This window comes from Ochotona princeps, chromosome 1 (genome assembly GCF_030435755.1).
Source record: "Ochotona princeps isolate mOchPri1 chromosome 1, mOchPri1.hap1, whole genome shotgun sequence".
Classification (NCBI taxonomy): Eukaryota; Metazoa; Chordata; class Mammalia; order Lagomorpha; family Ochotonidae; genus Ochotona; species Ochotona princeps.
Genome location: NC_080832.1, coordinates 85,186,977 through 85,212,070, shown reverse-complemented (window position 1 = coordinate 85,212,070; position 25,094 = coordinate 85,186,977). Strand labels below are relative to the sequence as shown.

Below are 25,094 nucleotides of genomic sequence, written 5' to 3'. Positions count from 1 at the left end.
CTCTCATTTGCATCAAAATGGACACAACTAGAGGACATCATGTTGACTGAAATAAGCTGGATGCAGAAAGACAAATACTGCATGTTCTCCCTTATAAGTATTGAATTAAAACTAAAAATGAAAATACCTGCGTCAGCACTGATACATTTTTATAAAACTTACTTTATATCTGTAAAACCAATGGTTAAGAATGTTATATAAGTGTTACTGATCTGATTATTTTAGCTATAATGGTCTGTGTATTATTTTAATCGTATATTTTGCTGTATGAGTATGACGTGGTCATCTTTCCAACTGATAAAGTAAAAGGCAAAGGCTATGAACAGTTATTTGTTGATATCTTTATCTAGTACAGCATCAAATCCCTGGATAAAACACTAATTAAAAGTACATTCTCCCAAACACTAAGAATGAATAAATGAAGGAAAGTAGGAGATGAGTGAGAACTGGAAGAAATGGAAGGATGGGAGGGAAGAAATACCATCATGTCCTCAGAACTGTATCTGAACCACGCTGAGTCTGTTCTGTGCTAATACTGCATTAACATGAAAAGAGTATCAGAGAAAAAAACCAAGTCATAGAAATGGAATTAAAAGTTTATTTTGGCACAGAAAATTTTTTTCCTAACCTGGAAGCAAGATGTACTGATAACCATCTTTTCAAAAAAACCCAAGAATTTGGTCAGCTCTTCACACACCAGGTCACTTTCACAAGAGCCAAGACAGTCAGACATAGACCATAGTGCCTGGTTATAACAAAATATACACCAAAGAAGGTGAGAAGTAGAGAGGTAGAGTTGCCACATTACCGTCCCCCAGTTCCGAGCAGCTCTTCACTATGCCTCTGCTTGAGGTGATTAGAGGGAATTAGGCCAAGTCTGCTCTACTGTAGGACCCAGGCACATCCAGGGCCTTCACCTCTTGCTCCAGGCCAGTTCCTGTTGAGTAAGCCTTTCAATCCTCCTTGACAAAGCATACAAGGAGCCTCCTCCGACACCCCTACCTCAGCCTCCGACAGACAGTGGAGTAAGACTGCAGCTGCTGGGGAATGGGGTGGGGAGGGCAGCAGAGAACTTTGATTTGCAGTCAGGCTTGGTGTGGGGAGGCCCTGCTCTCTGTAAAGGGCAAGGCCTCTATGGCCAGGCCCTCTGCTCACAAGCACACACCAACTGCAGATCTGGGACAAACTTTAGGTAGAAAAGCCTTTAGAGCTGAAGCCGCAGCAACCAATCCAGAACGTGGCAAACCTTGACCTGTGGCGACACCTAGTGCTGAGACAGTAGAAGCGTCTGAAGGCCTCCTACCCACCCTCTCCGTCCTCCCATTCCCCTCATGGCTTGGAATCTCTGGACAGCAGACAAAAAGCCAGGAAAAACAACAACAAAAAACCCTCCAACCTTTCCAATGTGCAGATGCTATCATATGGTAGCAAAAATAAAAAGGGTCTTAGTGAAGCATGATCTCAACTAATGGGCAAAATAAAGTGTCAGAAACCAATCAGAAATGGATATGTGCAAATTTTCAGATGCAGAATGTAAGATACTTGAAGGGATCTCAACGAGATTCAGAAAAACAGAACTAATTTATAACTCAACAAGAAACTAACCAGAACACAGAGGTAAATTTCTAGACCTTGAGACAGAAATCATTAAGCTGAAAAGTGCTTTAAATAAACATAAAAACACAGTAGAAAGTGTCAACAGCAGACTATAACGTGTAGAACACTGAATCTGAAGTGAACCTGAAGACAAGTTACTTAAGAACACATAGTTGGAGGAGAAAAGAAAATTGAAGAAAGCGTACAGGAGATAGAAGATAGAGCAACCATGAACAAGAATGATATGCTTTTCTTAAAAATTTGCAATTCATGCAGCTTTTCATAGTATACATTTTCTATAAAATTTCTGAAGACTCCTTTTGTTACTATTTCTTAGCACAGGATACGCAAATGATACAGTTTTTCTGTCAACTTACCAAAGTTATTTTAAGTCTAGGAAAAAAATTATAGGTAAAATATTTAAGTATTCTGAATATCCATAGAAAAAGTAAAAATGAAATGGAAGGCGTGTCGCTCACACTGCTATGTATATTTTCAGCTTTATGTAAGAGCTTTACAGTCCCCAGAACAAGGACTGCAATAACACTTCCAGAGGCTGGCGCCATAGCAGAGTAGGCTACACCTGCGGTTGCAGCATCCCATGTTGGCACCAGTTTCTGTCCCAACTGCTCCACTTGTGATCCAGCTTCCTGCTAACATGCCTGGAAAAGCCGTGAAAGATGAGTCTGCATTAGCGGGAGGCTAGAGCCAGAAGCTAGAGCTGGGAATTCAACCCAGATACTGACGTGCAGATGGTCATCTGCCAGGCCAAATGCTTGCCTTATGTATGGTACTCCGTTATTTCAGAGTGTAGTCCATCTGCTGAGAAGGAAACCTTTCTATGAAATAGTATATCCTGTTGCACTCTCAGCAGCCTCATCATGTATTTATCATACCTCTTGATTTTATCAAGATGACATTGAGTGACTGACCTAATCTTTCCAGGAATGTGCAAGCACACTCTATGACATGCACAGTACAATGAAACCAGCGCAGTTATGAAATGCATGACCACACCTGCAGTTTAAGGAACAACAGTCTTTGATTCAGCACGTAATGTGTTTAAAGTCCTTTCTAAAACAGGCAAAAAAAAAAATCACAGAATCTGACTTGTTACAGGTAAATATGATCGTCTCCCAGATCAGCCCATCTCCAACTTTCCATTTCAGCACACAAGACGACTCAATCAATGATGTATTCATTTTGCTTTTAATCCAGGGACATTTGTGAATTCCAGAATAAGACAAGCTGAGCAGATCTTCTACCAACAGGTGTACAGGGAGGTGAATCTGGCTCGGCAGCCACCAATAACCAGTGTAACAAGCACACTGGTGTGGCAAGGAAGGTACCTACAAGCATGGCTTTATGCCCCCATCACAAGGTGCTTCATTCATCCTTGAGGGGAGGGAACCATCAGGGCATCAGTGTCACCCACCAGCTGCGGCTCAAACTGATGCAGGTCCCCTGCTCCTCTCCTCTTCGCCATGGGAAACCCTGAGACCACCCAGAAGATAGGATTTCCCTCCTTTCCCATTCTACCCAGAAAATTATTCTTTCATTCAATTCTGTCTGCCCTGAGAGGATACCTGGCTGATAGGATTACCGATGCTTATGTAACAAGTGAGAAAAATTAATCTTTTATCTTTTTCCAGAAGATAAATCAGTATTTAAAAAGGCAGAGTTAGAGAGTGTAAAAGCAAAAAAGAAGGGGGAAAAAAGAGAAAGGAAAGAAAAGAAAGATATCATTCACCCACTGGTTCACTCCTTAAATGGGTACAACAGCCAGGACAGGGCCATCCCAAAGCCAGAGGCTTCACCTGGGCCTCCTTGTTTGGCACAGGGGGCCAAGCACTTCATACGTCCTCTGCTTCCCTCTGAGCTGCCATTAGCAGGGATCAGGATTGGAAGTGGAGCAGCTGGGACTACAACCTGTGTTCATATAGGATGCACTTGCAGGTGGCAGATTTAATCATGACACTAAACAGCCAGCTCACATTTTAAAAGATATAGGACTACAGTTTATACACTAATTTATTAATTAGCTAATTTGGCTGTTTTTGTTTGTTGGTTTGTTTTTTTAATCTAACTTGAATACAATAAAAAAATCAAATGGGTTATAAGTTAGAGATAGTGAGTGAAGAGATAGGGTTTTAAGAAGAAATGAGAAAAAATATTGAAGGTGGGAGCCAAAAGACAATTATGGTGACAAAGGAAGGAGCAATTAATTAATTATAACCATTATAATTATTGATTAATTAATTAATTGGTGATATCGTTCCATAGGTTCTGGGATTTCCTCTCCAGTTCCCAAGTCCTCTCCCCTCAACTGACTTCCCCTCTAGTGTTACAATGGGTGGCCCTTCAAGCAGTACTAAGTCTGTCATGCCACTTTTGAAGTGTTTCTTGACATTGTAGGCATGGACAACGTCAGCAAGTCCAGCATCCTACTGTCAGGATGTATTTTACAGTTTCACCGAGAGTCCATCCTAGATCTGGATGCAGAGATGCAGACTGCACTAGGTCACCACATCTGGACATGTAAGCTCTACTACACTTCTACTCTACATCTCCTTAAATAGAGCCAGAAAACGTCCACAACAGAGAAATACACAAAATTTACAGCAACATGAAGTCAAACATGCTACAAAATGACCAATGTTTCACTAAAGTGATGAAAGAGAAAATAAAAAACCTTCTTGAAATGATGCTATTGCATGACTCATGTGGCACTGAAGAATAAGAGAAAAGAATCTGAAGAAATTACCATAAAAATAAAAATATCAATGTCCATGAGATGTAGCATAAACAGTGTCGAAAGGGACGTTTACAACATCAGTTGCTTATAATCAAAATGTCTCATATAAATGATCTATTCATGAATCTCAAGACTTAAAGAAAAAGTGAACAGGAAGTGCAAAAAGGTAAAATTCACAGATTCAACAAATCTTTTGCCTTTTTACTAAAGAATTAAAATAATTTAAAGAGAAAAGCACAACTTGCCAGTGGCAACAAACTATGTATTATATATTGAAATTTTTTGAGAGTAGATTTTAAATGTTCTCACTACAGAAAGAGATAACTGATACAGTTGTGGGAGGAGCTCAGATGGCTGAATGGGGAAAAGATATGCCGATTTTGATAGCACATTCTCGGCACAGAGTTGTAGAGAATTTTGCAAGAGTCTTCAGAGTAGAGACATTACATTAGAAGAACATTCCTCATCACAATCAAGGCAATATATGCAAATCCATAGCTAGCATCACACTGAATACAAAAAACTGGAAGCACTTCCACTAAGATCTAGAACCAGACAAAGACGCCCACTCCCATCACTGCTTTCCATGCAGTCCTGGAAGTTTTAATTAGTCGCTTGGCAAGAAAGAAAAATGAAAGAGATATGAATTGGAAAGGAGGAAGTCAAGCTATTCCTATTTGCAGGGGAATCAGAAGAGTGCATTAAAAAAAACTATTGAGACTCACAAGAGTTTGGTAAAGTTGCAGGATATAAAATCAATACACAAAAGTCAATAAAGTCACAAACAATCCCAAGGCTGACAAAGAATTTGTTCCATTCACAATAGCTGTGAAAGATTTAAATATCTTGTAATAAATTTAATCAAGGATGTGAGGGACCTCTATAATAAACATTACAAAGCATTAAAGAAAGAAACAGAAAAAGATTGAAGAAAAAGGGAAAAACCTTCAATGTTTGTGCATTGGTAGAATTAATATCAAAATGTCCGTACTACTGAAAACAGTATATGGATTCAATTTGTTCCCAAACAAAATATTCATGACATTCTTCCCTGATCTTGGAAAAACTATGCTAAAATTCATATGGCAACATAGGAGACACTGGATAGCCAAAGCAATCTTAAACAACAAAAAGCTGGAGGTGTCTCAAAACCAGACTTTGAAAGAGTACTACAGGGCAGTTGTAATCAAAACAGCCTTGACTAATACCTCTTAGAGCTATTAGACAAGAAAAAGCAATTAAAGGAATACAAATTGGAAATGAGGAATTAAAATTATCGCTATTCGCAGATGACATGATTCTCTACATAGGAGAACCAAAAGACTCAGTCAAAAGACTATTGGAGCTCATAAGAGACTTTGGCAAAGTAGCAGGATACAAAATTAATGAACACAAATCAATGGCACTAGTGTATACAAATAATTCCATCGCTGAGAAAGAAATTGTAAGTACAGTTCCCTTTAAAATAGAGGAAAGGAATCTTAAATACCTAGGAATTAAGTTAAGATGTGAAAGACCTCTATGATGAAAACTATAAATCATTTTAAAAAGAAATAGAAGAAGACCTTAAAAAATGGAGAACCTTACCATGTTCTTGGATTGGCAGGACCAACATTATCAAAATGGTCATATTACCAAAAGCAATATATAGATTCAACACAATCCCAATCAAAATCCCAGCAACATTCTTCTCAGAAATAGAAAAGATGATACAGAAGTTCATCTGGAATCACAGAAGACCACGAATAGCTAAAGCTGTCTTGAAAAATAGAAATCAAACCGGAGGAATCACAATTCCAGACCTCAAGACATACTATAGAGCAGTGGTTATCAAAACAGTCTGTTACTGGTTCAGAAACAGAGAAGAAGATCAGTGGAACAGAATAGAAACACCAGAAGGGAATCCACACATGTATAGTCAACTAATCTTTGACAAGAAAATGGAAAACAATCCAGGTAAAAAACCTGGTCTATTCAACAAATGCTGTTGGGACAACTGGATAACAGCTTGCAGAATAAAGAAGCAAGACCCGCACCTGTCGCACTATACAAAAATCAGCTCTAATTGGCTCAAGGACCTAAACCTACACCCAGAAACCATTAAACTACTAAAGGAAAACATAGGAAGCACACTCCAAGATATAGGAACAGAGAAAGACTTTTTAGAAAAGACGCCTAAAGCAACGGCGATCAAATCCAAAATGAACAAATGGGACTCCACCAAACTAAAAAGTTTGTGTACAGCAAAGGAAATAATTTAAAAAGTGAAGACGCAACCAACAGAATGGGAGAAAATTTTTGCATTCTACACGAATGCTAGGGGACTAATATCCAGAATCTACAAAGAGCTTCAGAAACCCAGGAATAGTGAAAAAACAAACCCTGTAGCAAAATGGGCAAAGGAACAGACATTTCTCAAAAGAACAGATTGAAATGGCTAACAAACATATGAAAAGATGCTCAGGCTCTCTAGCCATCTGAGAGATACAAATGAAAACCACCTTGAGGTACCACCTAACTCCTGTGAGACTGGCCTACATTCAGAACTTGAAAAACAACACATGCTGGCGTGGATGTGGGGAGAAAGGTACCCTCCTTCACTGCTGGTGGGAGTGTAGGCTAGTACAATCATTGTGGAAATCCATATGGAGAGTGCTTGGAAAATTGCAAATAAACCTGCCATATGACCCAGCAATCCTGCTCCTAGGAATATACCCAACAGAAGTAAAATCTGCAGATGAGAAGGGAATCTGTAATCCTATATTTACAGCAGCACAATCTACAATAGCAATGACATGGAAACAAACCAGATGTGCGTCTAAGGAAGAATGGTTAAAAAAACTGTGGTACATCTACTCTATGGAATATTATTCAGATGTCAAGAAGAACGATATTATTCTATTTAAAACCAGGTGGTCCCAACTAGAAACCATTATGCTCAGCGAAATGAGTCAATCACAAAAGAATAAATACCATATATTCTCTCTCATATAAGGAAGCCAACATGGAAAGGGTAACTCCCATAGTCCATTGAGCGTCTGTTGGCTGTTTTGGCTGTGTCTCAGATGTTTTGATGTTTTTATGTCGGTTTGTTGGCTTCCAAATAATTTCTTTTCTCTAGTGGAGTTCATCAAGTGCCCATGGAGTATGCAATGGTAACATAGTCTAAGAGATTTCTGGGTTTCCTTTTAGTTGAGCATGTGCTGCCTACTTAGTGGCACATTACTTAATCAAGGTGCTACAATTTGTTGTTGTTGTTGTTGCTGTTGTTATTCATGCTGTGATTGATGTGACTGTTATGAAATGATGCCAATCTGAAAAATAGTTTAAAAAATGTTCTAGATATGAGAAAAAAATGTCTTTGGTATTTTGAGATTGCAATAAGCTTGTAAATTGCTTTAAGTATGATGGGTATTTTGATGATATTAATACTTTCAATATATAGGAATTTGATTTTAACAGATAATTTTGTACTATGAATGTTTACTGTTAGTACCAGGTGTGAAATATGGCTTTTTGTTATTGTTTTACTTTTGTTTTCAAAAGATTAATTTTTATGGCCGAAAGTCTTAATTATTTTAGAGGTAATCTGTGACTACTTTGCCATGTGTGTGTTTTTCCTTTCTTCCTGCGTGTTCCATGAGGAAGATATTCTGACTTTGTAGATGAAACATGCTTATGCTTTATTGTACAAGAAGTCTTATGTTTTTAAAGCAAATAAAGGTGTTTAAAAAAAAAAAACAGCCTTGAACTGGCACAGATATAGCCATGCAGATCAATTGAAAGAATAGAAGTACCACAAATGAATGCACACATCTGCAGTCAACTGATTTGACAAGCAAACTGAAATCAGTCCAGGAAGAACCAACCAAGCCTCCTCAACAAATGGTGCATGAAACACACCGAAGTACGAAACAAGACTCCTGCCACACACTTTATACAAAAACCAACTCAAAGTGGATCAAAGATCTAAAAACATGATATGTGGACACCATAACATTTTTAGAGGAAAACTTCAACTCTGGGCCTGCGCAAAGATTTCTTAGGAAGGACTCTAGAAGCAACAGGTAATTAAACACAGACGAACGGAATTACAACCAGTTAAGAAGCTTCTGGACTGCAAAAGATATTGGCAACAAAGAGACAACAAACAGAATGGAAGAAAATATTCACAAAAGATACAATTGATAGAGAATATCCAGAATTCATAAGACCTCAAGAAACTCAACAAAACAACACAGTTAAAAATGAGCAAAGCACACAGTGGCATCATTTTATCCAAGAGACTTTTGCATTTTCTTTTTGTCACCCATGTGTGGGTTACTCAGAGGCACATTTTTTCATGGTTCTGTAATTGTGTTGTTCTAACTCATACCGGTTTTTTAATCTTATTCCGTGGCTTCTCATTTATGGGAATGTATTATGATGGAGTAATAGAGACTACCACATTCAGATGTGAGGATACAATGCAATATGCAACCCTGCTTCCAAATCAAAGATGGACTCCCAGTGAAACTGTTGGAGATGTGTAGACACCGGGATGCTGCACTGTCTGACACTGTCTGTACCAGCAATGTCAGGGTACACTTAAACAGCAGACTGATGGAATTATGACTCCTTATGAAGGACTTTACTACTGTAGCAACATGGGGAAAATCTGTTGGAGGGTGGAGTTTTTTTTGGGGGGGGTGGGAAATCCCAGTCTCTACAAAATTGTACCATAAAATTCAAAAATTCAAAATCAAAAATTTTTAAAAAATGAGCAAAGGACACAAATCAGCAATTTTCAAAGATAAAATTCAAATAGCCAAAAGATACATGAAAAAGTGTTTAAGATCACTAGCTATCAGGGAAATGGAAATTGAAAACATAATGAGGTTTTACCTCACCCCTGTTAGAATAACTATCATCTAAACCATAAAACAATAAATGCTGGAGAGGATGTGGGAGGAAAAATGCCCGCTAATTCACTACTGGTGAGAACATAAAGTAACAAATCCATTATAGAGGACAGTATAGAGATTCCTCAGAAATCTGAAAATCTACCATGTGACCCACATCTGGGATCTTACCCAAATGAAATAAGATGAGCTTATGAGACAGATATGTGTACGTCCATGTTTACTGTAGCTTAAACCACCACTGCTAAGATATGGAGTCAATCCAGATGTCCAACAGTGCTGACAGTAAAGAAAATATGGTATATGTAAGCTATGGAAAAATGTGAAAAAATTTAAATATTATCTTTTGCAATAAAATGGATGTGACTAGAAGTCATTATGCTTAGTGAAAGAAACTAGTCCCCAAAAGACACATACCATGTTTTCCCTGATTTGGGTAACTAATACAGAGTACAAAAAATGTAGTCTATAGAAGTGAGACTGGCATGTTGAGATTTGGTTATCACCTGCACTCTTTGTACTCTTGAGGAACAGTGTTTTTTCTGTTTGCTACTTTTTGAACTCTAAGTAATAGAGTTCTAAACCTGTGATTGTGAGCTGAAGTTATGTCTCCACAGAAAAAATTAAAAAGGAATGAACAAGGAAGGAGGATGGTACCTGAGGAATACTGGCAGGAGGTAGGGAGGGCAGGCTGGGAAGTATCAATGTGCTCCGAAATCTGTATTGTGAAATACATGAAATTATCTAAATAATTTAAAATTGTCTGAGAAAATCTTCACGTTAATTGGTTGAATTTAGTTATCATACAAAGTACACAAGTATCAAAACATGTTTTTATATTACAAATATAATCTTTGTCAGTTAAAAATTTATAGAGCATTCAAAAGACAAAAATAAAAGCTGACCTAACCAAGAAACACTTGAGTTCAAAGAATGGTAGAGTAAGAGCGGATGTTCAGGTTAGTACACTGTGACACCAACATTGCATATGGGAGGGCTGACTGGGTCCCAGGTACTTCACTTCTCATCCAGCTTTTGGATAATGCATCTTGGGAGGAAAAGGATAATGGTACAAGTGCTTGGTCCCCTGCTGCCCTAGTGGCAGGTCTGGATAGAGTTTGGGGCTCCTGGTTTCCCTCTGGTCTAGCCTTGGCTGTTTTGGGAATTTGCGGGTGAACCAATGGATGGGTGTTCTCTCTCCATCTCTTACCCCTCTGTTCCTCCCTCTCCTTGTCACTCTGCCTTTCAAGTAAATGAAAATACACAGAGAAAGTGGCAGAATACCATATAGCAACATACCAAAAGACTCTCGTTAATCAAATTCTTGACTTCTTACAATGCCATCATTTCACCTGACTCCATGTGCTGAATGAGCTTCAGGGCAGTAAGTACAGGCTCTAGATTCAGAGGATGCGGGGACAAACTCCTCTGCCACAAAGTAGTCACATGACTGCTTCAAATTCTTCCCAAATAAGAGTACTCATTATACTGTTTAGAGCTTTAGACAACTACATTATGAACAGGCTGCACTTGTTACAAACTCTGTACTTACCCAAGGACTGTATTCATGCCTAAATATCAGTATTACGGTGGGGGGAAAACTGCTACAACAGGGATAGTACTATAACTACATCAGGACGTGTTGTAAGGACTAAATTAACATGTGCAAAAACATTAAGGTTGGGAAATACTCCCATAGTAAATACTTGGTTAATGTCAACTAGCTTTTACTTACATTCATGACAAAGGAAATAGTTAACATTTATTCTAAATTGTGTACAAAGATTATCAGACATGAATGATCAGTTGTCTTACTGATTTCTGTGAATTAGAAACCTATTAAAATCTACTACCATCTATGGAGTGGTATTATAATTTTGGTTTTGGGGGGAAATTTGAGAGTCACGCAAAACATAAATTTCACACATCAACAGCACTGCTAATCAATTTACAATAATGTGTTAACTTCCACAGACTGAACAAACATTCCATCATAGCCCAAAAGGTTTGGAGTAGTTATATCAGCATTATTGAATTTGGTGCTAAATATCCCACATAATTTGCATACCAACTGGAACATTTAAGATGGAAATAGCAAAGGAACTACTATTCCATTACTGTTTACACATGATAAAATTCACCAGCCTGTAATTTAGAAGCAGAGCAGATAGAAGAAAATGAAGCCACCTTCTTTAGTTTTAAGGAAGAAGCAAAGAGCTTACCTGGTGAAAAGACACAATGTTTATCACACCAAACAATGATGTGAACATATTCATGTATCTAGTCCTGAAAGAGTATCAGAAAAAGTAGGCTGAACAGGAAGATTGATTGAGAAAAGATAATAGGAAAAGGAGGAAGGGAGGATGTCTTTTAAGCCCAAATTGCAATTCCTGGTCCATTAAAACATCAAAGGTCAAATGAAAACTGCGAATCCCAAAGGATACACTCAAAAATAAGATGGAATTCAAGTACTGTACACCAGGAAGAGAGATCTACAGATTTAACATTTACAGGCAAAGACAATTGACAGTTTTATAAACACATTGTTTTAAAATTCTCATATTTTATCAGACCTATGGCACTACTATTAATGCATTTTTAGGAGAGAAAATACAAGGGACATAATTCAGGGAACATTTTTATACTCCACTGAAGGGAATTAAAGGCTTCTTAGCTTTAAAAACACAACTACCCCAACTCAAGTGACTGTATAAGTGTGTAGTATATGTAAGCTGAGGTTTCCTTTCAGAAGACCTATACAGAATTACTATTTAGAGGGAAAAGTATCAAACAGTGTAAATGCAAATATCCATGGCTCTCAAGCAGAAGCTTGTAAAGGGCAAAGCAAAATCTACAAAGGAAAATCTACAAGACAGAATTAAACTCCACCTTTACTTTTCTAGTACACACAAGCTTAAGAATGTGCAACAGAAAACCTCTAACAAGGGGCCTCTGGACCTCACTGCTTTGCAGAGACCTCCAAGATGAAGATTTATTAGCTCCTTTCACTAACGCCGAGTATCTCAGAGTCTGTCCATCTTCCAGTCTAACTTCAGAGTTAAAAATGTTTCTGTGCTTGCTTAGAAAGTGCTATTTTTTTTTTTTTTTACCTTTCAATTGTTTTCCAAAGGTGATGTGAGCTTCACCTGAGAAGCATCCCCGTGAGGGAAATCTTTGAAGGTTTCCTAGTGAGAACAGAGGGCTGGTCAATACTTGTTATTGTTATTGAAAATATGACAAGAAAGCAAGTCACGTTGATCTGTAGTGTGGCTTTTATTAAAGCAGCTTAACTCCTTTGCACATCCGCGGATCCAGAGAGCTGGATCGATGGGATGTGCAGGCAGGCAGGCAGGCTCACCTGGGATCCCTTGTGCACAACAACGAGTGCCACAGGAATGCCCAGGGTTGGCGAGGAACTGAAAGCTCCCCTGCCACTCCCTCCCAGTGTCTGTGACACACTCAGCATCACTTGCAAATGGATTTGGCTGTTAACACAGGATGGTTCAATGCAAATAGTTCTTTCCTGGCAGCATAGCTCGGTTGAAAAAGGAGGCTGAAAATGAGTTAGCTGCATGGGAGGGGAAAAAAATACACCCTTCCAGTTCTCAGGAGGAATAATTAAGCCCAGGTTGCCTGTTGTGTCTCTAATTTAATTTGGACACCTTTCACCCATTCCTTTCCTTCACTGGCAGCCAATACATAGTGAGCTAATTTGTACCTGGTTCATTTTTCCTTTTATCTTATCTACTTTTAACATCAACCATGGAAAGCAGAAGCGCTGTGAATAAAAAATGAAGCCTGACATGGGACATTTTCTTAAGTACTGTGAACTACTTAAAAATGTGTGTGCATGCACGACATGAAGGACTGGGAAATGGGAGGATGCTCAGGCCTACTGCCTCCCTCATTAGCATTTTCACTTCTTTCCTCAAGAGGCTGCAGGTTTTTTGAGCTTCATCCACTCCTCCCTTTCCTCCAAGAACAGTATCTACCCTGTAATCCATGAGGAATCCTCCAAGCACAAGTATGGTGCACAAATATGATACATCAGTCTACTGAAAAGCCAAAGATAGAAACTGATCATTAAATTCTGGGAAGTGCCCGTGTCTTGGAATACACACATTCCACTAATGTAGGGAGTGGACACTTGGTGGTGTGGTGAAGATGAAGCTTACCAGTTCACACCCCACATCAGAGCGCTTTGAGTCCGGCTCTGTTTCCTGGGATGCACACCCTAAAAAGCAGCAGGTGCTGGTCTAGGTGCTTGGGGCCCCGTCACCCCGTGGAGTCCTAGATGGAGTTCAGGAGCCCTGGCTATGGCCTAACCTGGCCCCAATTGTTGCAGGCATTTGGGGAGTGAATCAGCAGATGGAATCCCTCAGAAAAGAAAAGATTTTAAAAATTTCACTGATTAATGTGTTTAGTGGGGCTTGGTATTCATGGCAGCAGGGAGGGGAGTGTTGGTAAAGAAAATGGTACCAACACACATTATGGCAGAGAGGTCTAATAGGGTGGAAACATCACTGCTGGGGGTGTGGGAGGGGTCTACCACAAAGAAAGGTGCTATTCACTCAAGAGTCAAGTCCAGGAACCACAATCCTCTCCAATTTAAAAACAACAAACAACTTCTCCATAAGCAATGGGTGTACATCCTCATTTTAAGATTAAAGTGTTTTATTATTTCCAATCAGATAAAATGTTAATATCTTGGAAATTTCATTATACCTTCCATTGTGTCCATACTACTTTTCCCTTTATCATCTCCCCTACAACCTGTGGATCACTAAGCCTGCCCCCCCCCCCCAAAAAAAAAGACAAACAAAAAAACCCTTCATTTATTTTTTTTTCTTGCAGCTTGACATTGCCCACCAACAAGCCCTTTGCTCAGTTCGGGAAGCAACCAAGGAAGACTGCTCTGAACCTGCTGGGGTGCCTGTGTGCGTCCACTCTCCCACCATCCGACACCTCACAGCAATAGGCCAGCAGCTGGTACCATTTCACAATCCAGCCCAACAAGGTTAATGCTGAGGTGCGCCATTTTACCTCAATAAGGCCACCTGCTTCACAGGAAAGGCCATTTCTAATTTATATAGGAAGGGGACATTGCATTTTAAAATGATGGGCATTGAAAGATGAAGGTATTCGCTTCAGGATACAAGCCCCTTCTTTCTGGAGAAAGAGAATTGATGCAGCATCAAAATAAAAGTCCAAGTTCAAACTCAGATTGTACCTTTAACCTGACTTGTAACAAAGACTACCCCATAAAATGGTGAACTTATTTCTTTGGACACGTATGGGGAAAAAAGCACTACGCAGCGAAATGGGGGAGAAGACGGAAGCTACTGCGTCTTTTATTGATGAAGGTGAAGGAGTCAGCAATTACCTCTAAGAAATGGATTTTTAAAAGCCAGTCAGACAGAAAAATTAACCTGGAAGGATGCAGAGTAGCTCCGCCTGAGGTTAAGAAAGCAAAATGGGGAGAGAGTGTGTGTGTGTGTGTGTGTGTGGACTAGCTGCTCCTTGGCACTTAGATCACCCACGGAGTTCTCAGTGTCTGGCTCAGTATTTTCTCAAACTCCAGTTGAGAAGGCTGCAGTTGCTCTCAAAAACGAGAATTCAAAGGATTTAAGGTGCAGAGGAGCAACAATTTTGGGGGGTGACAAGGAATTCGAGATTCCACTTTGCTCTAATTGACAACTGACAACACCTCACAACCCAGCCTCATCTGCAGGTAATTACTGCTGCTGCTGCTACTACACAAACCACAACATACAACCGAAATTCCACTCAGTACTCCTCGGGTGGCCTTCCAGGCGACCCGCAGCACACTCCAAGGCCTAGGGACCCCACCCACACCAACAGGATGCAGAGGCCCGTGCAATTATGGCCTGGTTAACTTGTTAAGGAAACCTGGAGAAGTGAGCGTGGGAGGTACGGAACTGGCCTAGCGGGACCATCTCAACTCCTTGGCCAGAGAGGGTCTTCTCCGACAGCTACTCATGGGGGTCCATGGGACTTTTCCCTGGACGCCAGTGTTTCACGCACAACCACTTCCACGAGGAGGGCAACAGGAGAGAAAGGAGACTGCTGGTTCACTGCCAGTCACTATCTCAACAGGTGTGCCTCACACCTGTAGGCACGCGAGGGCATCAGCGCACAAGCAGCCCAGCCACACTGGCCCTTCTTTCCCCAGGCTCCACGCGTACACGAATCGGAGCCAGGTCCCTGCGCCTTACACTGTGTTAGTCCCTCTACCCGATCTCTAGACGGTAAAGCTACAGTGGTCGTCTCATCCACCCCATCCACATAGCCAGGGGTTGAGGACAGTAGCTGAGCGGCGGCTCCACCCGAGTCCCGAAGGCACGCACGGAGAGCTGAGAACTCCAAAGTGCAGCCCGTGCACGACGTGAAATGAGCGCAGCTGCCGGCTTCCCCAGCCGGCCCGCGGCCCCTTCCTGACGATGCCCCAGCTCCCTCCCTGGCCCAGTGGAGCGACTCTAACCTCTTGGAAAAGCTCCAGGCTGTAGGTGTTGTCGTCGTCGGCGAAGAAGAGCACGCCGGGCTGCGCGCGCTGGTGCTGATGCCTCTGGCGCAGCCAGGCGAGGCCGGCGTTGCGCTGCTCCGTGGCGCGGGGTAGCCCGGGCCGCTTATATCGCCGCGGCGTGGGCACGTGCAGGTGCGTGCTGGGCAGCCCGGCCCGCGCGAGGAAGCGGCTCACCAGCTCGCTGCGCGCCGCTGCGTCCTCCACCAGGATCCAGTGCAGCTGCGCCACCTGGCGGAACGTGTTGGCCAGGCGGGTCAGCTCGGCTTTCTGCACCGGCCGGCTGTAGGTGGGCGTGATGGCATAGATGGTGGGCAGCTGCGCTTGGGGCGGTGGCTGGGCCCGAGACTCGTTGCGTTTCTCCGTGCCGCGCCCGGGGCCGGCCCTGCGGAGTGGGAGGCGAGCGCTCCCGCGGCCCAGCGCGTACGGAGAGAAGTAGGGGCGCGGGGTGAGCGGGGGCGCCGGCCTGCGCGTGTCCACGTCGAGCATGATGATGACAATTAGGATCCAGGGCAGGAGGATGAAGAAGCGACTGAACAGCGCGGACTTCATGATGCTCCGAAACCACTGAGTGGGGCGAGCCTAGTGACCCCGGAGTGCGGCTTGGACGGCGGCGGTGATCAGCGCGCTGTCTTCCATGGGCGCCCTGGCGGCCGCGGGGACCCCGAGCCTCGCGGGCTCAGCACCTGGGCGTGGGGGCTCCGCGCAGGTGCGCAGAAGCCAGAGCCACGGGGAGCGCCCGTCAGCACCGCGGGTTGCCCGGCTCCCCAAATGAGCTGGCAAGAAGCGCAACTCGGTCCAGCGGCGCGTGGCTGGCCCCGGAGTTGTGTGGGGCCGGCCTCGGTCCTCGCCGCGCTTTTTTCGAAGAGTGGGAGCCGGCACGGGGTGCGCTTGGAAGCTGGCGTCCCGCGGCTCTGCGGGCCAAGGGACTGCAGACCCTTTCCGGGACCCCTTCCGGGGCGCCAAGGGCTTTTCCTTCTTCACCCTCCCGGGTGCGGGGCGCCAACGACCCGGAGGGGGACTCCGGGGCTGTTGATCCCCAGCGCTGTTCGCGCGCGCGCCGCCGCGGCACCGTGCGCTCCCGTCCGTCGCTCTGGTCGCTTCTCAGCAGCTCTCTCCGCTCCGGCAGCCAGGATCCCCAAGCCGCGAAAGAAAGGAAAAAAAAAAAAAAAAAAAAGGCGAGGGGGCGGGGGCGCTGCAGACTCCGGCGTCCTCCCAGTCCTCCGGTGGGAAGGCGGCAGCGTTGCTGCTAGGAGGGAGGGGGTGTGCGCGGCCGGCCTCGCGAGCCGGCTGGGGAGGCGGCCGCCGCGGCTTGCTGCACCGCGGAGGGAGGAAGGGAGCGAGAAAGAGGCGGGAGGCCGGTCCCCGCTGGGGCCGTACGACCTCGGCGCGCGCTTAGCTTGCTGAAATCCTGCAAGGTCCTGGAGATCAGCCCGGAAAATCCATTCACGTGTGAGAAACTCTGAAGACCGAGGGTGAAGAGTGAGAGGAGAGAACCGGGGGGAGGGGGGAAGGGGATGGCGTCTAAGGGATCCGTTCTGGAGCCCCCAGCTGCGTGGTGGGGGTGTAGGGAGCCCTGGCGGCAAAACCAGCGTTCTCATCCAGGTTAGAAATCTACAACAGACACGGAGGTGGACGGGTGCCACGGGAGAGGTTCCGTGGAGAGCACCGGTCATAAGCATCAGAGCGTGGTGGCCACCTGACCGCAGCTATCTGGGTGGGGCGGGGTCAGGTGGGGTGGGGTGAAGTAGAAGGAAGGGTCCTAAGAACTCCAGCTGAGCAGGCTTAACTTATTTTCCTTTGGCAATCAGAAGTCCCCGCAGTTCGCTGTCGGGGGAATTGTTTTGTTTGACCCTCCCCAACGATTCTTGCGAAGAGGAGAAGTAGAACGACCTCCAGTTTCTGGATGAGGATGCGATGCAGAAGCCTGGGGTTCAAGAGGGATTTCTCCGAGATCAATGGCGACAGCCAAGTGGGGAGAGGACAAGGCTGTGGTGCCGAGAGCAGGAGGCTTCATCTCTGCACGCCACGCAGCCCAGCGGGGCGGGGCTGGCCTTGCTACACCCATCCACCTACGCACCCATCAAATTCAAACGGAGCGCCTGATGACAAATAGAATCAGCTGGTGCTCTTCTATTAGCGGGAGTTCCTGGCTATCTGTGATGGACCTGGAAGAAAGGAACCTAGGCCAGGCTTGCTGGGGTGATGCTGGCAAAGCTGCGTGAAAACTCCTCTCCCCCAAGCTGATTGTCGTTTTTGAACCCATCTTTCTTTGGTACATTCTTTATAGTTTGTTCAGAGAAGCTCTGCTACTGGGCGTTCTGAGAGCTCAGTGGTGAGCTGCGGGGGCTGTCGGCGCTTAGCTTTTCCCATACTTGTTTGCTCACTCCGACTTTGCATCTGCTGCCTTTAATCAGACCTTTGACGGTCTGTGAATTTCTCTGACTTCCCCTTCAGATTCTGAAACCTAGGAAGGAAGTTTCAGACCAACACCCTATCCAACCTCAAACCCCCAACCCTGGCAGGGCCAATGAACTTCCTGTCCCAAGTTCCTTTAAGTCACTCACAACTCATCACTGAAATTGCAGATTAGCACATCTTCAGCCCCCAGGCATCTATTGGCTTCCTTTCCCTGTTTTCCAGTGGCACAATATGCCTCTGAATGTAATGCCTGGGTAAGACACGTCCTGGGCAGTCTTTGTCACCACTGGCGAGAGGGATGGGAAGGAAGTGTGAGGCTTGTCGCTGAAACCATAAAGCAGGACACACCACTTACAGTCCTCCGGCCACCCCACGAACAAGGTCACTTAAGTCACCTGTTGGGATTTTCAATTTGAGGAGCAATGCCCTGTGTTAGCTGGAATAGAACTCAAGTGGTTACTGAATTGTATTTTAAATCCTCATGCTAGTTTCAACTGTCCCTAAAACCTAGAAGCCAATCGCCATCTTCAGGAATCAGGACCATTCAGACACACATGGTCATTTCAAAATCAATCAATTTGGAATTTGAGATTTTAGCTGGTGCCCAGAATTCACTGATCCCACACAGCACAAGGCTTAACCAGAACAACGTGTTCACTTTGGTTTATCCGCCAACCTTGTCAGCATCTCCACCCAGGCTTACCTGAGTTTGGTTCCCAGCTGGGCTACTTTCTCGGTGCAGCTTTCAAAGCCTCAGTTTCCTCCCGGCAAGCTGGGTTAATACCTACTCCTTTGGACTCCTGTAAATATTCAGTGGGATACATCAGGCAAAGTATTTTGTGAAGGATCTGATGATCTGGTGGTCTTTAAATACAGGTTACGAGACTATCTTAACACAGGAGGTTTTGATTAATGATAATTATCACGCAAAAATAATGTCCCTTTGGGCCCAGCGGCGTGGCCTAGCGGCTAAAGTCCTCGCCTTGAAAGCCCCAGGATCCCATATGGGCACCTGTTCTAATCCCGGCAGCTCCACTTCCCATCCAGCTCCCTGCTTGTGGCTTGGGAAAGCAGTCGAGGATGGCCCAATGCATTGGGACCCTGCACCCAAGTGGGAGACCCGAAAGAGGGTCCAGGTTCCCGGCATCGGATCGGCGCGCACCGGCCCGTTGCGGCTCACTTTGGGAGTGAATCATCGGATGGAAGATCTTCCTCTCTGTCTCTCCTCCTCTGTGTATATCTGACTTTGTAATAAAATAAATAAATCTTTTTTAAAAAAATAATGTCCCTTTGAAACAGAACTGACAATGTGATTAAATAGTACTCCCAACTTGTAGTGAAGCTTAGTCCTGAAACTATATATGCTGGAATCTTCCAAACTGATGTAGAGAGAGGAGGAAATAATTAATTCACCCCAAATATAAGGTTCAGTTTGTCAGAATGACATGATTCCAGACTATGCTGTTGTTTTACATTGATATGAAAGTGTGGTCCCAGATCTGGGTATGGAAAAAAATATATAACAATTATTACCAAGGTGTCCATTTGAAGTTCAAAACCAAGGTAAAAAGCATTTTTGGTGAAAGAAATTCATGCTTTAAAAATAGGCATTTATCATATGCTGGGCTGAAAGCATCTCCCTTAAATGGAAACTTGAAGATGTTGCTTTGTGAGGCACAATCCCTGGGTCTATAATACTTTTCCATATACCCATGGTATTCTTACAGTAAAAAATTTAAACTTTGTGGCTGATAACGAAGGTTGGAGGAAGTCACTAGAGTAATTAAAATAATTACCTGTCTTCAGAGCTTCTGTTCATCCTCTCTGTTTACTTTCATTTAATCTCTCTAATTATTTGTGTAACATAATGAGCATGGCTTCATCTGTACTAATGAAGCCTTCCATTGCTGGCATCAGCTATTGCATTTCAGTATTCAGTGGTTGTCCTCAAATAAACAAACGTGAAAAAAAATTTTTCCCCATCTGGGGAGTTAGCACAAAATCTATCAAATAATCACAAAGCATTTACATTTTGCTGCTGTGACCCCAGAATACTGTGTTTTGAACTGATCCCATTTGACATGTGGGCCTAGGGGTTTTGCTAGGATGACTAAAACTATCTTCAAATGAGCATTTGGTGACATTTTTGTTACTCTAGGTCAAGTAGGAAAGGAAGAAAAAAATCCATATGCTGTGATGAGTAAATATTTATATGACAACAATGTAGTTATGTGTTTGAGCTATGAAGAGAACCACAACTAATTTGTCTACACTGATGTGAAAGTGTTGATAATCAATACCCACACACATAGGAACATGAATCCTCTGTGTTGAAACTATGAGGTGCAATTATGTGGAAAAATGGTATCAAGTTAAATTTTCTGATAGCCTCAAATTCCGGGGATACGTGACAGTTTCATTGACAACTGTCAGAAAGTGACATCTAAACCACAAATTTAATAGCTGATTTGGTTTATTTTCATGCATTTGAATCCTTTACAAAGATCACTCTTAGCCTACATTTACTCTAAATTATGATGCTTTAAAAATGTAGACATTTGTAGCTATTGTGTGAAAATGTGATATTACAGGTAGTTTGTTAAGTTCTTACTTTTATAGAATTAATCGGGAACAAGTTTATTCCTTCTAGGAAATTAGAAACCAGCAACTTATCCTCACAGTTTTCTTGTAAAATGCTTTCATGCAGTTTGAATAAAAGCTGAAGCTGCAACATGCCAGGGTCCTGTCTCCTCCTTTTATTAATGATTTAGAATACACAGAAGTCCAATAAAACATGCATAGAGGCATACCATCGTCCTTTCTTAGTTTTCTCCCCTATCTCGGAAATGGCATTGATATCAAAGTAGCAATTTATTAGTAACACAATTTTGCTATAAAACTACATAACCTAGCTTTTACAGTTGGTACATGAACAAAAGGAGGTCATGAGAAATACTTTAAACACTGTAAAAGTGGTATATATACACATAAAATATAAGCTTGACCATTGAGCTTATAAATATTGAAACTTGGAAGTAAAAACATGGGAGTTCCTTAATGTCACTGGGTCTATTTTTGTCTATATTTCAAAATATCCGTAAGTTAAAATATCAAAAATAACATACTATAGTTTCTTTATCACGGTAGTGCTGTTGTTCTACTGCCATTATTTAAAAAACTATAACAAAGACCAACTTTTTACAAAACTGTGATGTTACAGGTAGTGTTATGGGTTGAATCATATCCTCCAAAATTCAGATGTTGAAGTTTTGACCCCGCTACTTCTGTGATCTTAGTTAGAAATAGGGCAATTTCATATTTAAATTGACATTATGCTAGATTAGTGTAGAACCCGCTAGTCTACCATGACTAGTGTCCTTCTGAGAGGGGAAATTTGGACCCTGAGACAGGCACGCAGGGAGAATATCACATCAGGATTATTGGTTTGTTGCTACAGTCAAGGAATGCCAAAGATTCCTTGTGAGTCATCAGGAAGTAGCTAAAGGACCTGGAATAGGTGCTTGCTTAGTGCCTTTAGCATGAGCATGGTCCTCCTGGCCCCTGCCTGCATCCTGAATTTCCAGCCCCCAGAAATATAAAAGATATTTCTGTCATTTAAGCGATGTAGTTTGTGGTATTTGTTACAATAATACTAATACAGGTAGAGAGTGACGCTGGTGGTGAAATTATAATCAACTATGATCTGATGCATGATGATATGAGGAAAAAAGTGTGTGTGTGTGTGTGTGGTGAAGAGCCCTGAGTAAAGAAATCAGCTTCCTCAAAGCTCCAAGTGAAACACAGCTTTGTGAGATTTATAGTACATAGTACTTGCAGGGGAGCTGCACTGAGGCACAATGCATTAAGCCATGGAATGCTGTGCTGACAACCCATGTGGGCACCAGTTTGAGTTGGCAACTCCAGGTCTAACTCAGCTCCCTGCTATTGTGCCTGGGAAAACAACAAAGGATGGTCCAAGTCCTTGGGCCCCTGTATGTGGAAGCCAAGAAGAAGCTTCTGGCTCTTAGCCTCAGGCTGGTCAATGTGATCATTTTGGGAGTGAACCAGTGGATGGAAAATTCTCTCTCTCTCTCCCTCTTCCTTTCCCTTTCTTTCCCTCTCTCTCTCTCTCTGCTTTTCAAATGAATAAATCCTTTAAAAAATAGAGAGAGATTAGTACTTAAAGGGCCTATACAGAAGGGGCCTGAAGAGGTTTAATAAGTGAACACTGTCTCCCATATCTGAGATGACTTTCTATGCCACAGTAAATTCTTAGTGGAATCATCTAACTCCACCATATGTCTTGAAAGTCAGCATACTTGTAGTGGGGGTTGGCACATCAGGGCAAAGTCCCAACAGACACTGTGCGGACACAGGGCCCAGGCATCCAGCAGCAAGATCAATAGCTCCTATTACCATGTCTTATGGGATGATGTTGAACACAGAGTAACAGAACAAATTGTGCCTCATTGTGATTTTTTATTAAATATATGTGTGATTCACCTAAGGATACATCTTACCAAGAATACAACCCATTACTTAATAGTGTTTCCATACAGGAGGAGACAAATTTAAAAAATAAAGTTTAGGAAAACAGGGTCTATTTTGAAACCATTTATTTAAATTAGATATTTCTTTTCAAATGGTTGTCACTTAAGTAGGATATCCTTTATTAGACATTTCAATGTTAAGCACAAACATTGGGAGTAAATACTATGAATTTGTGGAAGAGTACCAGACAGATGCCAGATAAGATTTCCAGAGGATGAACAGCGAGTTCATGTCCCAGGACCCCAGTTTCCTGAGACATACAATGAACTGGCTTAGATGATATTTACCTAAAGTCCATGGAAAATTGAATGCTGATTTTTTTTTGCAGTGCTGTTGCTGGGTTTACATTAAATTGTTAATACCATGTTCTCATTACTGAATTAGGTTGAGCCTGTTTGCTCGGGCATAACAGAAGACCAAACACTTGAAGTTACAGTGTTTTGCAGAAACCTTATTATGATGTGGCCAAATGAAGAGTTATGAACAATGCTTGCATGCTATTCCCAGATCTGAAGCTTAAGGTAACTTTGCAGATGAGGTAGAAGAGAGCAGATACGTGAAAATGCTGGCGTGATGAGGTAGATTCTGGGTGGAGGGGCTTGGAATTCTGGGAGGAGGGGCTTGGAATTCTGGGTGGAGGGCAACATACTGTAATGGTGTTCCAACGAGCTTTCCTAAGAAAGCAGGAACTTAAAAAAAAATAAGAAATATGATTAGACTCTGTTAAAACAAGATGATGGAACTTTCAGAAAAATAATGAGGATACACACATTTTGGACATCAGGGAAAACCCAGTGAAGGGGGCATTTTAAACAGAAATGATTTGCTTATCAATTCTTATGGCCAATTGTATACACATAGGAGATGCAGACCAGGTTAAACAAGGTTTGTGGTATTTTCTCAAGCAAGATAGTATCTCTTGTCCACCACCTTAAAAGCATATCTGCTTCCTTTAGGGAAGCATGCTATACAAGCAACCCAACTCCAAAATATAAGAATTAAACTAGTAGAAAATTGTCAGTATGGTAGTCCACTGGTTTTAGATTACTTTGCTTCTATTTTCATAACAGATTCATTTATGAACCAGCAGTTGGACAATTGAAATGCCTACATTTATTAGGTTCTGTTTCTTGAATGTCAAATTTAGTGTGACTTGGCTTAGACGTGGGTTTTGGAGTCTAAGTGAAATGTGAGACACACAAACTAGAGAGGAAGGTTGATCTCTTATTCTGCACGTCGTTTGTAGTCCTACCCTAAGAATTTTTCCACACAGATTTAGTCAGAGGAGATGCTCGTTAAGACAGCTTGGTTCTGAAGTAGAAATAGCATAAAAGCTGCAGAATTAAGTCTATTATTTTTCAAGCAAAGTGCTTGGAATTCTATTCAAATAGAACGCAATTAAGCCAGCAAAATCATCCTTCTCAACTCTAGTATAATTGCTAAGAGTCACACTTCAACTAATCAAAAATAAGAGCCCTCAAATTCCAAATGAAGCTTATGTTCTAACATCATCTCCAGCAGCTGGGTCTCCAGGCTGTCACAGCTGAGGTGGTGTCCCTCAGCAGGGTCTGGAGGCTCTAGAACAGTTGGAAGGTGGTTGTGATAAAACACTGGAACCTAAGGGTGCGAATGCTGCCCAGCATAGCTGTGACAGTGTTTAGAGGTTTCCTGACCTGGTGAGCTTTGTTACAAGGTGATGACATGCCACCTGGGAAAGGAGCTTCCCTAGAGTCAGATCTGCGGGCATATTCACTCATTGCTTACCTGTCCAAACTAGTCTCCTTATTGTCAAATGAGGACTAAGTGGAACATATAGCAATGTATATTATAATGATACTTGCACTCTGCTGCTCCTAACACTAAGGTGCTATGTAATAACTATCCCTGCACCAAACATCAAGCACTGCTGTACTCCTTGGTTCTTGCCAAGAAACAATCTGTGAGTTGCAAATGGTAAATAACCAGCAGCGATTAGTTTACTGAAAAAGCTGAAGTTTATACTCCACAGTCAGAATGCGGGCCTCCTCAGAGGGGAGTGACTTGGTCTTTGAAAGGAGTTTAATATAATGTGGGCTATCAGAGCTGGCACTGTGGCATAGTAAGTTTAGCCACTGCCTGCAATGCCAGCTTCCCATATGAGTGCTGATTTCAGTCCTAGCTGCTGCACTTCTAATCCAGCTCCCTCCTAATAAGCCTATGAAAGCAGTAGAGGATGGTGCCAATTATTGAGTCCCAATATCCACATGGGAGACCCCAAAACAACCTCCTGGCTCCTGGCTTGATCCTGTCCCAGCCATTTGAGGAGTGAACTAATGGGTGGAAACCTACA

The 25,094-nt window shown here is 42.6% G+C and overlaps 1 protein-coding gene across 1 annotated transcript in view; it reads right to left on the bottom strand.

Moving 5' to 3' along the window:
* Positions 1-16,368, bottom strand: part of B3GAT2 (beta-1,3-glucuronyltransferase 2) — a 97,557-nt gene extending 81,189 nt beyond the window's left edge. Inside the window, exon 1 of the mRNA XM_004580469.3 lies at positions 15,755-16,368. Within this exon, the coding sequence (XP_004580526.1) occupies positions 15,755-16,345 (591 nt within the window). The 5' untranslated portion in view covers positions 16,346-16,368. The remainder of the gene's footprint in view (positions 1-15,754) is intronic.
* Between the last annotated feature and the right edge of the window lie 8,726 nt (positions 16,369-25,094).